Source organism: Typopeltis vanoorti, chromosome 25 (genome assembly GCF_054136105.1).
Source record: "Typopeltis vanoorti isolate ZY-2024b chromosome 25, IOZ_Tvanoo_1.0, whole genome shotgun sequence".
NCBI lineage: Eukaryota > Metazoa > Arthropoda > Arachnida > Uropygi > Thelyphonidae > Typopeltis > Typopeltis vanoorti.
Genome location: NC_143573.1, coordinates 32315262 through 32331321, shown reverse-complemented (window position 1 = coordinate 32331321; position 16060 = coordinate 32315262). Strand labels below are relative to the sequence as shown.

The 16060-nt window shown below is 31.5% G+C and overlaps 1 protein-coding gene across 1 annotated transcript in view; it reads right to left on the bottom strand.

The window, feature by feature from the left end:
* Positions 1-9342: 9342 nt before the first annotated feature.
* brun (trafficking protein particle complex subunit brun) overlaps positions 9343-16060 on the bottom strand; it is a 452915-nt gene continuing 446197 nt past the window's right edge. Inside the window, exon 25 of the mRNA XM_090414220.1 lies at positions 9343-10465. Coding sequence (XP_090270346.1) covers positions 10193-10465 — 273 coding nt within the window. The 3' untranslated portion in view covers positions 9343-10192. The remainder of the gene's footprint in view (positions 10466-16060) is intronic.

The window sequence follows — 16060 nt, the reverse complement described above, 5'->3', positions numbered from 1 at the left end:
CAAGAAGTGCTATCGTTTTCAAGTTCTTAGCATGACTTATATACAAATGTGCATGTTTAAATGCATGAATACTCATTTAATGAGATAAAAAAAAAAGCTATAACACTTACAGGTAATTCAATGGCATAGAGAACAGTACTTAAATATACATATACTTATTTTGAGCACAGCTCTATAAACAATACAGAATAGTTTATTAAAAAAACAAACAAAAAAAAAACACTTAAATATTTCTTTTTATCCTGGTATTTAATTTCAGAAAATTAGCAAATATTGTTAGCTACTGATTAAATATTTGGTCGCTAGAATGTAATCCAGATTCTAGAGTGGATTATTTAATCCTCACTTCACTTTTTCATGGATAGGATTAACATAAAAAAGATTTCTTCTCATCTTCACTGACAATAACCTTAAGTGCCATAATATGGCAGGCGAATAAAGTCAGACTGAATTTAAGTGAAATTATGACAAAAATTAATAACAGCCCTGTTCTTTAATAAATACAAATCACACAAACTGATATGAAAAGATAATCCATTCCCATAAGCATGGTATGGTATGGTATGACATGGAATGAGATGGTCATTATAGGGGTCCTTCTCTAAGTTCAGATTCTTAAAACTCTTAGATCACTAATCAGCTCACTGTTTTCCAAGTAAACAGTTACTTTCATGTGTTCTCTGATCACTATCTGTTATGAGGTAGAATACCCAAGTTTCTGGGGGGGGGATATATAGCATGTTAGCTCTCAGGTAACAGAGATTACTGTTGCATCAAAAATGAGTATGATGAATGCTTTTAAAAGAGTAAAAAGAAAATTGTGCAGCATACCTGAAGAATCTTGATGCTCATTGGTAACCCAGTGAATCCAGAAATGATGTTACAATATTATAGATGCAATAATCAAGATTAAAAGAGAGAGCAAGAGAGAAATATACATATATAGTCAATATATATATATATATATATAATCCAGTACTAGGCCATTTCCAACTAGATTGGAAGAGATTTCTTAATATTAAAAAAGTGAATGCTACATGAATGTTACAACTGAGTAGTGTACTTTTCTCTATAATTTATTTTAAAAAAATATTTGTTTTAATCAGTGAATAATAATAATAATAATAAAAGAATGTAAGCTCTCCTTCAGATGCAAAAGACAAAACAATACATAAATTCTACTAAAACTGAATGGTTGTTATTTATTAATATTTTGAGCAATATTTAAAAAAGTGGCAACGTCAATTGCCCTTTTACAGGTTTTTTTAAGACATACTGATTTACCAATTAAAGAGAAAAATCAGTGAAAATGTTATATAGAGTCCCTCATTTAAATCAATAATAATTTATTAATAATGAAACTCATCAATTAAATATTATGTATGCACAAAGGAACATATAATGCTTTAATAACTTATTACTGAGATTTCACTTTTACTCACAAAATCATTATCCACACCCCTAGCCATTATCTCAATGCAAGCAATACATTTATCTAAAGGACATAACTCATAATCATAATATAATAAATTAAAGATGCCAAGAAATTATGTTCTTGGTTTAATCCTTTATCCAAGTGAAAGCAAACAAAGTTTGCTCCTGAAGTATTTTCAGGACAGGGCAACTCAATAGAGATGACTTCACATCACTTGCTTTAGTATCCCATAATGCCATGGGAAGGATCACTACCTAGACTAGTTTCAACCTTTATTGAGGTCTCATCAGTGGGAGCTAGAGGGTATCACCTCTGGATCTGGCTCCCACTGATGAGACCTCAATAAAGGTCGAAACCAGTCTGGGTAGTGACCCTTCCCATAATGCACAGCATTATACATGTCTGCAAGGATATGCATAATGGTACTAAGGCAAGTGATGTGAAATCATTAGCCTCTCTCTGAGTTGCCATGTCCTGAAAATACTTCAGGAGCAAACTTTGTTTGCTTACACTTGGATAAAGGATTAAACCAAGAACATAATTTCTTGGCATCTTTAATTTATAGTATAACCAAGCGGAAAACTTCCAACTCCTAATCATAATATTAGACTATAATGTAAAATAACTGATCTCTTATCTACCTTAATAAGTAATGAGATAAAGTGAATAACTGAAGTCATTTAAAGTTAAAAGCAATGTCTCTAGATATCCTGAGCGCTTTAGTGAGTTAATTGCTGATTTCAAAGTATGAAAAGTTCATTTCATTTGTTTCTGAAGTACAACAGACAGATTTTTCCTTTGAGAATTAATATAAGAATTATCACTAATACATTTTCTGGCAGCAAGTAACATATGTTGAATAATTTTGTACCTAAGTCATATGTAAAATGAAATCACCATCTATTTTTTAAATATATAAATAAAAGATGTAAATTTGATGGAAGGACAGTAACTACTTTGGCTGTGAACATACTGCAGAAAAATTCATATCGGTCAGCTTAACAGTCCTGCCAAACTATTTGCATTCTCATAATTTAAAACATTATTTTATAATTAAAAATATAATAAAATCATAGAAAACTTAACCAAAAATACATAAGAGTATTCTCTCAATCATCTAACCATCAACTAATCGATATTTTGGTAGCCTCATTCTTGAACAAATCAATGTGTCAACTGATTGCCAGAACTGCACAATGTATCTACTGAATCTAAATTCAATAAACTGTAATCTCAGTTAATTGCCAAAAACTGATTTCTCAGTGCAATCGATTAATCGAGTTGATAGATCATTGTAAAGCTTAATATCTATAGAAAAAGAAATGAGAGTAAAAGAAGAACATTAATACATTAATATAAATAGTTCACATAATTTCTATGTGATTATGGCATAAGTGGCAGTTTAATAACAGATGGATGTTGTCGTTTTTTTTTTTTTTTTTTTCCTTTTCTCAGACCAGTATTTCTTAACACCAGAAGATGTTAGGACAAATGTGTTGCTGCAATAAACTGTTTCTGGCATGCATGTAGTATTATAGCATTTGTGGGAGGGATGTGTTTTTCTTTATGATGGATTCTTCCAGTTGTCTCTAATTACACTATTGTTGCTAAATGTAGTACATAGACTGTAAATGTCTCTGTATTGCATTTAGTGATACCATAAAACTGCTTGTTTTTCTTACTTCCACAGTATAGTGTTTGTTGAAGATGAAATGTTTCCAGTTTTCTAAAAGAAGAGACATAGTAAGTAAAAATTCATCTTTTCCTGAATAGAAATGAATCCTGTGTATAAGAAGTGAACTGCATCCACTGATCTCCAACAAATGCTGGAATATGCCAGATATATCTTATTGATAAGACAGAAAAGCTGCTGACAAAAAAGAAACTGTATCAGTGAATAAAAGAAAATTCTTGGAAAACCATATAAATAAAACATAGAAATAAATACACATAACATGCACAAGGAATTTTACAAGATGATTTTCTGCTCTATGAACCCACACATATTCCTGGCAAGCCTAAATAAATTACCTGATCACTGGATTAGGTAATTCATTTATGTAAATTAGATAAACAAATTTACTGGTTTTTTTTTGTTTTTTTTTAAATTATGCCACTTGTTATGTCTGGAGTTTATAGGATCACGTTTTTTGCAACTTACAGAACCCACATGGCATATCACAAATGTTAATTATGAATAATTCATTTCCAGTAATGGAAGTATTTCTATTCACACCTCTTCTTTCATCCCTTTCTCACATGACTTTCACTCCTTTTTTCCCATTCTCAACATGACTCATTAATGATGGTTCACATATTTATTACTATTTTCTAATATATCCCAAATCAAAAACGTTAGTCCCCCCCGATGCAGATTTGGTTACAATTGAAGAACCATCATGATGTATGGCACATCCAATGATTAATAGGAATGAAATTTCCACAGACACACTGTTTTCCTTTGCCCTGCCAAATGGTCAGGGTGGCAACAAGAGAGTTCTGATCACCCCTGACCTGAACTGTTAATGATCATTACTTGACCTTGACCTTCAGTAATGTTTAATTGAAATGGTATTTCAATTAATACAGCATATAGGTCATTGTTAACAACTATGCTAAATGTGATTCAAAACTGAAAGGGGAAGGGATATGTATGAGTGAGCAATATATAATATGCTATAGGTATAACTACTTTGATGGCAATCTTGCAAAAAAAAAGCAACACAAAAGGTTACTGGAAACTGTTTAAGAAATGAAAAAATACAGGTTGAGATATAATTGGCAGTATATTATGGTGTTAATTATATGAAAAGAGTTCACTTCAAAAATTTCAAGTCTAAAATATTCAAAACTATTATTAAAATAACACAAAACTTTTGTGTTGAATTTGCAATTCATTTCAGAGATTTATTATTATTATTTGACACCTCCAGGGAGTCCAAAGACTAATCGAAGGAGAGTGTGCCAACAGCATCAAACGATTGGTCCCCTTCCAACTACTAACCGTGCTCAAACTTACTTAACTGAGCCATTAGTAGCAGAGGCTCTACCAATCGACCAACCTATAAACCAGGTATCTGTAAAATTTCAATTCCATAAAGTTGAGATGAACTGCAAAATATACCAAACATTTTTTTTTAATTTTAATCAGTACTGAAATGGGAAAAAAGGTCTGGATCTATAATAAGCTAAAGAAAATAAAGACAGATAATGTTTTATTTATAATTAAAACTGCATTTCTGTCACAAAAGCAAAACAAACAGATTAAATAAAATTTACTCTGGTTAAGATTTTGAAACAAAATTCTTCCATTGAATAACTGCAGATATCAGTATTCACATAATACTGATAGCTGTCAACACAATAATTTTAGTCATTACTTTTCTATAAAAATAAATAAAAAAAATAAAAAAAAAAAACCTTGGGATTTTCCCAAGTTCAAACCCTAATTCAAATCAAATGAAGATGATCTTCATAGAAATATCCTTAGTCAAAACATTAATACACTTAATGTTCTTTCTTCCTTACCGGTTCATAAATTATCTCTCTATCCTGCTTTCAATAAAAGGCTAAAGAGAAAATTAATCTAGTATTTATGGAATCCTGTAGGTCCAATTCTTGCATCTTATAATATAATTTATAGTATAAATTCTATCTTTTTATCACATAACAAAACCTGTTTTCATCTATATTGAATGAACTAATTAACCAGCAGGATCTGACATTATCTTCACCCAACTATTTTACATTAATCAAAGTGTCAATGCAGCACCAGAAATATTTCAACTCTAATATACATGTTACAATTCTATATTAGTGGATTTCAAGTTTGTTTGAAAATATATATTAAAATAACAAAGCCTAAAATTAAAGTTCCTATATAAATTATTAAAATATAAAAATCAACTTTATATGACATAGGATGTTATACTATATTAACATGTCTGATGAAAACTTGAAACAGAGTAATTTAATAAAGAAATTTTTTTTGTATATGTTTTAATTTTGAATTAAGGTATTTAATTTATTTATTTTTCAAAAATTGCATTTTTGGTATTTTTTCATAAGAAAACTAGTGTTTAAGTTAATGGACAATTTCAAAGGTGCAGTAAGAAAATTTTCTTTGTTTTTGAAAAAAACTCATAAGGAATCTCATCAGATTATTGATGATATATGGAATCATAACATTCGTTCACATCACCCATAAACGACTGAAAAGAAAATAAATGACAGTGACATTCAAAGTCATCATAATAACTTGACCTAAATTACTCTCTCCCTTTTATACTTGTATGCATATTGCATTCATTATAATTTGAAATGGTAATTAAATTAATTTTGTGAAAGTCTTTCTTTGAACCAATAATTTGCAATAATAAGCAGTGCTCAGAGTTGGGTTATTCATAAATATAACACTGAAATTAAATAACATATCTAAAACATTTATCAAAATATAAGAATGCAAAAAACTTTAATGGGGGGGGGGATGAATGACTAAGAAGACTGATTTAAATGTTGACCAATAATTTTTTTTAGAAATTATACAGCTTCATTATAAAATTAAAAGAACAGCAAACTGTCTTCTAAAACTTAATATTCATATCATTTTGCCCTCAGTAATCTGAGTCTGACTCTACAGAAGCTAGTTTTTGGAAGTTTTTTCCACTTGGTAATACTATAAATTAAAGATACCAAGAAATTATATACTTGGTTTAATCCATTATCCAAGTGTAAGCAAACAAAGTTTGCACCTGAAATATAATCAGGACTGAGACAACTCATATACAGAACCTAATGACTTCACATCACTTGCCTTAGTATCCCATAATGCAAAGTACATATCCTTATGGGTATGTATAATGCTATGCATTATGGGAAGGATCACTACCCAGACCGCTTACACTTGGATAACGGATTAAAGCAAGTATATAATTTTTTGGTATCTTTAACCACTTGGTATAACCAAGTGGAAAAACTTCCAACAACTATTTCTAATCCAGAGTATTTTTAATAAGGTGTGACACCTTTTGGCTACTCGTATATGGAAATATGACTTTGGCATTATTTCAACCTTTTTCCAAGATTATATCCGTAATCCAAGATTATATTTCAGGCACAAACAAAGTTTGCGCCTGAAATATAATCTTGGATTATGGATAACGGATTAAACCAAGTATATAATTTCTTGGTATCTTTAATTTCTGTAGAAGCTAGTCAATTTTTTTAGAAACTACATTAAGTGAATTAATTGTACAGACTAAATTCTAAAATAGTTATTGTATTCAATACTTAAATTTTGTTCAAATCATCTATGATAACTGCATGACTTACTGAAGATATCTTTAAAATTTATAACTGGGGGGAGTTTGTGTTCATGAATGGGGGAGAATTGGAACAGTGATAATACAAAAGAAATGTGATGATAAAAAAGGTCCTGAAATTTGTACATATAGAACATATATGATACTCATCTTGTACATAGAAGTATTAAAAACAGCACAGAAATAGAATAAACAGGATGTAATTTATTAAGAATACTTTAATACAGTCACTATACCATCTTCTTTACATGATTACTTTAAACTTTAATAGAAAAGCAAATAACATGACAGTAACAAACATACTGTCCGACTAAAGTCCTATAAGCATTCTTTCTAGAAATGATCATAGAGGCACAGTTATATATTTTCATTTGGATATATAACAGAAGTTTCTCAAATATTAGAGGAGCCATATTTTTTTTTTAAGTTTGGCATGTTATCAATTGATGGTGTTAATGCCTCTCTGTTTTAAATTTGCTTCTTTTTAATATCTTAGTTCTCCATCAATGGTCTTTATGCAGGATACCCAATTCACGGTTAGCCAAACTATTCTTTCAAAACATATAAAAATATAATAAATTTTATGCCATTTATACATTCTGATTCTTCTCTTTTTATAGTTGCGGATCTCTCTCTTTCTCTAAAGTAGGCTAATTTACGCTGAGAAGAAATTTTGTGGTAGAAAAGAAAGTAAATGCAGCACATCCTCAGAACAATTTAAGTGAAGAAATTTGTTAAACAAGTTAAAGTAGTAGTTCATAGAGCATTCTTAGCTAAGATTTATTTATTTGTTTAGATAAAGTAATACTGATGGATAGTAGGCTAATTTATGCTGAGAATAAATTTTATGTTAGAAAAGAAAGTAAATACAGCACAGTAAATACAGAACAATTTAAGTGAAGAAATTTTAAACAGGTTGAAGTAGTTTGTAGGGCATTCTTGGCTAAGATTTATTTATTTATTTAAATAAAATAATAGTGATAGATAGTGTTATTAATTTATTAGATATATTCAATTAAAAAAAAAAACTTATTTGAGCAGGCAGTTCAAGGTTGGTGAGATGGTGAGAATTTTTTTGAAGGTATCTATCAGTATAGGCTAAGTTTTCTATAAATAATGAAAGTGGGGGACCAAGACAACAGTTGAGGAATGAAGAAGAGCAATCAGGTATTGTTTTCTACTTAAAAAGTAAATCAAGAACATAAATCTTACATAAGTACAGTCAACTCTGACTAAGCAAAAATTCTTAAAACAAACTTACTATAGCAAATAACAAAAAAAGTGCCAGTCAGAGCAGCATAGTATCAATGTCATTCTCAAAGAAATTCAATATAGCTACTTTTCTAGTGTTTTCCACAAAATTTCCACTATAACAAATTATTGTTTTGGGCCTATAAGTTTAAAACAGTAAGAATTAGCCAAATGACCCACAGATCTCTCTCTCTCTCCAGAGATTATCTTTTCTGATTTGTTCCCACCCTCCAGTGTTTATAAAATCTCTTGTCAATTTAAATTAGCCTGTTTTGATCAATCACAGAAAGTTGCAGTCTAAAGAAGAGATATGTATAATGATGTGACATCAAATTTAATGAATTCAGAAAGACTGGTGTGACTAACAGTGCACAAGACCTTACATAAAATGCATTGGAGGAAGACTATTAAAAAGGAGCAACTTAAAGGAGAAAGACTATTCTAATAATCAGCATCAGCATTCTAAAACACAACAGAACTTAATAAACATGGTATTTTTTAAGTTACCCAAGATTTAGGAAACTGTTATTATATAAGTATACACAAATGAATACATGTAACTGTGGTGCTTTGCTTCAAACTCTGGAACAACGCTTAAAAAAAAATTCAGTAATAGTAAGTTTAGTTTACCATGTATGTGTCTGTGTTCAACATTTAAAATAAAGCTGCACCTAAAGATGCCATAGAGATCAAAAGAAATACTACTGTAATAAATTATGTTTATTGATTCTAAGTGTGTGTGTGCTCTGCTTAATATTATTAAAACGTCATATGAATAATAACTAGCATATAAGTATTTATTTTATGCAAAATGCATGATGATTAAACCGGAAAAAAAAAAAAAAAACAGGGAAAAGACAAAAAATTAATACATAAAGAAATATGTCAGAAACCAATGAAAACTTAAGAGAAATGCAAAACGTTATTTAATTCATTATGTGTATCACAGCATCAACAGTCAGTAGCTCAGTGCACATATCCAAATACCAAACTATAACTCTTTAAAATAGTTTAAATATTCATTCTATATAAAACGAATTTTACTATGAAAGGTGTATTCTACAAGGTTAGAAGAAACATTCAACTCTACCTACATTTTATCAAGCAGACCTTTTTATGTACATATTATGGAGAAGAGGGGCTGCAGTTAAGATGAGGTATTAAGATCTGTTATCTACTTTAGTCATATTCTATATGGCTTTTTTTTTAAATATTTTATTCTATTTTCCCATTAGGAAGAAAACAATAACGAACAATTTTTGTACAGTGATTTTTTTACAATAACATAGTTTTGCTGAGTTTTATTTGCAGTCCTTGAGTATACACATTTGTAGCTGAACCAACAAAAACAATTTTATTTCTCAAAAATCCCACAACTGCTACTGAATTATAATGTGTAAATAATTATAGGCATGCATAAAACTTAATTCCATTTACTCTATTCCAAACATACCTGTATTCTGATTCACAATTCAAATGCTATGTGATTTGCTTTTTAATGAAGCACAGTTCATCAGGCTAAGAAATAGTTTAAGTAAAAGACATAGAACATGAGGAAAAGCTTTTAACCTATCAAAATATACTATTAAAATTACTTGATTTTAACAATCTAATTTCACAATGCAGTCTTTCTTCAAATGATTTCCATATAAAACAGTACAAATAGCAAATTTACAAACAGTATCATAATAATATGATTAAAAAAAAAAGAGAAGAAAGAAAGAAAAGAAATAATATGTGTACGTGTGTGTGTATATATACACATATACACACACACAAACACACACACTAATATTTTATGGCAACAAAACTCAAGATATGGCTTTTACATATTCTACATATTGCCTAAAAGAAAACTCTAAAAAAAAATTAATCTCTTTTGGCATATCAATTATAACACATATTATACAAATAACAGACCTATGAATATAAATTAATAGTTCACTTTTAGCATCACAGTGACTCCAAATACTTTCTTAAACAGGCCTTTCTGCATCAGTTCATCTTCTTTGGAGCAATGGATATAGTTCCATTTTACTGCAAAATAACTTAGGACTGTATCTCCATTTTATGAAGAGATATCAAAAGAAAAGTTATTACCTGTAATGTATAAAAATCAGAATGATATAATTTATTCAAAAAGGTGAATTTTAACACTGTCCTTCGGGAAGGATTTTTTTTTAAACTAATTTTCTACTATGGTTATTTCAATTGATGGTGTACACTTCCAAACATGACCATTTTGATCACTAACTCTATGAAGGCCACTAGGTGCTTGTAATTCTCTTCCAACATGTCTATTAGTTGATGCAACGGAATCAACTGTAAAAGTCCCTGCAGTAGCAGATGGCCAAATTCCATAATGTTTATTACTGCTGCACTGTACATCCATTTTATAAACACCAGTGTGAAAAAACACAAATCCACATTCATGACAGTGGCATTCATGAGGAAGAATCTGTACATAAATGAAAGCACATAAGTATAATTGCCATCCAAATATATATATATTGTTTTTGTATTAAATAAGTAAATTGAACCAATGTTAAATAGTACAGTACAACTGAACATTAAATATCAGGAAATAAAATTCAAATTTCAAAACTTTTATCCTCAAAATGTGTCTTAATAAAATTCTCCAGCAAACTCCTCCAGTGATTTAAAAATGGCTTAAATTTCCTTTGCAATATTCTCTTTTTTACAAATAAAGAAATTTCAAAAGTAATATTTAAATACTTGATGCATACCTCGACCTCTTCCAAAAAAAAAAAAAAAAAAAAAAAAACCCATACTTTACTTTAAAGTAAAGTAAAGCTGTTATTACAATGATTATTTTATAATAAATTGAAGTTAATCTAAACAGACGACTGGAAGTGAAAAAGTTATAATTTGCATAAAAGCAGCAGAAAGAAGTGATTTCTTTAGTGTGTTCCTTTTTATATACAATCCATATGTCAGTAAAAACAATTAAAAAAATTATTGAATGCTTTAACTTCCCTATCAGCCAAAGTGAATCAAATACAAATCACCTTATGATTTTTCAAGAATAGAAACATTAGTGGCTTTCTCTCTTTTATCATGTAATTACCATATTCTGCCTTAATCCTTAAAGCATTAACAGATTAATTAACAGAGTAAATTAACAGAGTAATTTTTGCATCCACACGAGTATACTGTTTTGCTTGAAATTTTCTCTATCAGAAACTGTTAATCAATATTTTTACATTTAGTTCATTTTGTTTCCCATAAAATATATAAAAATAAATTTCAATCTTAGCAGTAGATTTATTTACTGCCAACAATATATGCAATCTTTTATTCTTCAGATCAGTTCAACAGAACAAATTATTTTATTTTTATGTTCTTTCATATTATTGAAAAAATTGCAGAAATTATGTGCTATTTTTCAAATGCTTGCACTAAAACTCATCATGTTCAATATTTTCATGAATAAAAAGATGTTTTCAAGTAATATTATTGAAAGAAATATGATTAGAATATTTCTTTCCTTTCAAAATTCCAATGCATGGCATGCATCATGCTTAGTTTTAACTATGTTTCATTCTGTTTTTATGAGCAAAAAATTATTTAAATTGCTTTAACTGCTTCTTCATTGTAAGACTGTGTTTTAAAATATCACAGATTTATATACAAATAATGTTTTAGAACTGCAGTTTTCCTTTCAGCGTTAGCTTAAAACTGCAACAGATGAATTATTTTATTTTAAAAATTTTATTTATTTGTTTATTTCAATGTTTATCCACTGTGTGGTAAAAATGTTGGATACATGCCACATAGAGATCAGTTTAAAACATACAATACTCATTCTGAAGAATTCAAGCATGTGCGCACACTAAGAACCGAATAATAAATCACTACTTTTTTAAAAAATAGTGAACAGCTGAAATTATTCTAAGTTTTACAAATACTTTTTTTTTTTTTTGAAGAGTTTGCAGTTGATGGGGAACACTTCATAAGAATGTCTGTTGCATTATGGGAGATACTGAGATAGGAGTGTTGGTAGCTTGCTCGACCTTTGCAAGGAGTTGCCCGGTGTTGTACCACTTTACCCCAGTCCTGAAGATACTTTCAGGCGCAAACTTTGTTTGCACACACTTGGATAAAGGATTAAACTAAAATTATTATAGTCTGACCAAGTGAAAAATAAACTTTCAACATCTTTCTCTAAATCCAGAGTAATTTAATAAAAAGGTGGCACACCGTTTGGCAGCTCCTATAGAAGGAGATAACCTTGCTAATGCTTCTGTCTTGGTATCTCCACTTGGGCCTGGCTCCCACTGAAGAGATCTAAATAAAGGTCGAAACTAGACTGGGTAGTGGCCCTTCCCTTAATGCATAACATTATACATATCCGCAAGGAGATGTGTTTTGCATTATGGGAGATACTGAGATAGGAGTGTTGGTAGCTTGTTCCACCTTTGCAAGGAGTCACCTGGTGTTGTACCACTTTACCCCAGTCCTGAAGATACTTTCAGGCGCAAACTTTGTTTGTACACACTTGGATAAAGGATTAAACTAAAATTATTATAGTCTGACCAAGTGAAAAATAAACTTTCAACATGTTTGTAACTAAAAATTCACACATCAGTACAGCTATTAACTCCAACAATAGGAATTACATTCAAAAAAACATTTGTGTGCATGCTTACATTGAAATCCCTCTATGTATATACAGTAGGGTGTTTAAGGATTAAAAACTATTGGGCTGTAATTTCACTATCTAAGAAAATTGGTAAGTTTGTAATTGAACTTGAGTAGGGATGTTTGGCAGCTGTTGCTGTTGTTTTAACAGGGGTAACAGAAAGTAGAGGAATGATAGTTGCCAGTTCAGTAGAGTAGTGGTTGTGGAGTACTTGAAAAAACAATAGAGTCCAATTGCTCTCCTTTGGACACCATCAAAAATTTGTCAGGTTTGAATGTTACAGCCCAAACATGTGATGAATATTCCAAAAACAGGCAGATTTGGGATTTCTATAGAGTTAGTAACTGAGAAGGTGAAAAATGGCATCATCAGCAGAAAAAAATGCCTAAATTTTTAAAGACTGAGGAAGTTAGTAATGTGATGACCAGGAGATGCTAGAGGTTAACGTAAATCCAAGGAGTGATCTGATCCTGTCTGGTGATTGTGCACTACCGAGGGTAAGGAAAAGCGAGCTGAGATTCCTTTTATTATTATTATTAGACCTGCAGACAGGCCATACATCACACACACACACACCAGATATCATACCTTTCTTAAACTCATTCACACTCGCATTACTACTTCAACAGGCAAATTGTTCCACTCACTCAGCTCTATGACAGAAAAATCCAGCTCTTACCCCTTTCTTAACTGCACTCAAACTTAACTTCCATAGATATCACTTTGTCCTTTCCACACCTTCAATATAATGAAAAATTTTGTCAACCAATATCCTACATCCTCTCAAAAGTTTATAGACCTCTATCATATCACCCCTCTTTCTTCTGTATACCATTGTCTGTAGTCCATATACTCTCAATCTATCCTCATAATCTACATTCCATCATCCCAATATGATCTGTGTAACTCTTTGCAACACAGGAGACCAAATCTGCACACAGTAGTTCAGATGTGGTCATATCAAGGTCTTGTAAATAAGCAAAATGACTTCCATATCCTTACATGTCAATGTTTGCTTCAACATTGCAATTATTTTCTGAGTTGTATTTCCAATTTTTGCTATGTGACCTCTGAACTTTCTATCCACCATAACTCCAAGATCTTGCATCATCACTTACTCCAAGCATAATCCCACCAATATATAATATTGGTGGGATTATGCACAAACATCCATGCTGCTGGGCATGAATGTTTGTGATTGTCTGTGGTAATACCAGTGGTGGTCAGCGGTAGATGGCATTGGTGTGGTTGCGGTCAGTTGGTGATTGAGTGGTGAGACTGAGTTGTAGAGCAGGTGCCCTCCCTCTATGAGTCCTTGGACTCCCTGGAGGTGTCAAATAATAATAATATGCTGTAGGATATTAGATTACACCATTGCATCATTTGCCCACACTTCCAGCCTATTCAAATCACCCTGTAAATGCTGTATATCAGTAGTATCTCTGATTGTCTGTCTTTCTTTGCATCACCAGCAAACAACTGAAGTTCTCCTGTCAGCCCCTTTCCAATATCATTAATGTATAGATTACACAATAATGGTTCAAGGACTGATCCTCGGGGCACACCACTCGTCACCTAAAATCCAAGTCATATCCTGCGTATATGACTTTCTGATACCTGTCCACCAATCACCCACTTATCCAAGCCAACAGTTTATATTCCAATCCCATATTCTCCTCCATTTTCCAGAATTTTCGCCTGAGTATCACAGGCATCATCAGTACAAGTACAAAGGTTAATTAAACAATAACTGATATATTCACAAAGCCCCACCTAAGTAGCTAAGGTTAAATTTCCCAAATTTATTTTTAAAAAAATTAAATTAAATTAAATAAATAAAAATTTATATATATATATACATACAGGGTGTTCGGGATAAATTTGACATATTTATAATTAATTATATTTTTCCGTAAGTTACATGTATTAACACACACTTCTCTTCATTTAAAAGTTTGGACCCTTCTTCATTCATATACAAGATGTCAGAAAGGATGGATAGCTGGAACCCACCTGAATCATGGAAGAGAATAACTTGTATCATGATGATTCGTGCCCGCCATCAAAATAAGGATATTACGACTGCTGCCCAATGCTCCCTGAATACAGTAAAAACAATCAGGCATGAACTAGAGACTTGCAATGGTGACTACGAGGATGTAGCAAGAAGAAAGATCCCTAGCAGATGATCTGATTGCGTTCGTACAGCAGAATTCCTCGCAAATCTGCAGGAACAGGTGTTGAAGAACCCTGGCATTGGAATTCGGGCTTTGTTCGTGGAGTTGCTAACTGTAGTCAAGCCCTGGATAACAAGGGTAGCCAATGGTAGGCCGTATGTATGGCAGCAGGATTCGGCCCCTTGCCACACCTCTGGGAAAAGTCAAAAATGGTTGTCTGAAAATTTCTACGACTTCACCAGTCCAAATGTTTGGCCTCCAAACTCCCCAGACCTTAACCCCATGGATTATTTTGTATGGGGCGCAGTTGAAAAAGACACCAATCGCACTTCCAGTAATACAAAAGCCCAGTTAATGGATAAAATTAAAACAGTTTTTGCAGCCCTTCCCAGGGAGACTGTAACATCAGCTTGTTCGAGGTTCCGAAGCAGAATTGAAGCTGTGATCGATGCTAATGGTGGTTATTTTGAGTAAATCTTGTTGATAGTATTGTAATTAACTCTGCCTGTAATGTTTTTTTGTCAATTCATTAAATTTAATAGATACAAAGAAGATTTTCTTTTTCCTTACGAAACTGTCAAATTTATCCCGAATACCCTGTATATATATGTGTGTGTGTGTGTGTGTGTGTGTATACAATTACAAAAGTTAGGAAAGATTTGCTGATTTATAGAGTACTATCTCCCACAAGGGGGGAAAGACATAGACCATCGGATCTGTTTAAGTTAGGGGAGTGAAGTAACGTTTCACATGTTTCTTTGTAAAGCTGTTCCATGAGGAACCGACTTTTGTGAATGACTTTTGTCTTTTTCCAATGAACTCTGTGTCTAGTGTTGATGGCGTGCTCTGCAAGTCCAGACTGTTCATGTTCAAGGTACTGAATATACGACTTGTGTTCTTCTAACCGGATCAGAGCAGGGAATCTGGTAGACACCTGGATAGCTGAGATGTGGGAGCTTGTCCTTTGGAGATGTGAGGAATGCAGAGATTTTTCTGATGGGTAGAAAGGAAAATTGAAGGAAAAATATCCAGACTTTATTACAAATTCAGATAATTTGACTATGGCTGGAGGAAATTCTTGTTGCAGTAATTCAATGCTGTCCGCTAACGGAACATTTGTAAATAGAGAAACAACATCAAGACTAATCATAATCTCTGAATCGTCTAGATGAAGATCGGAAATTTTATTTCTGAAATCCAAAGAATTTTTTAC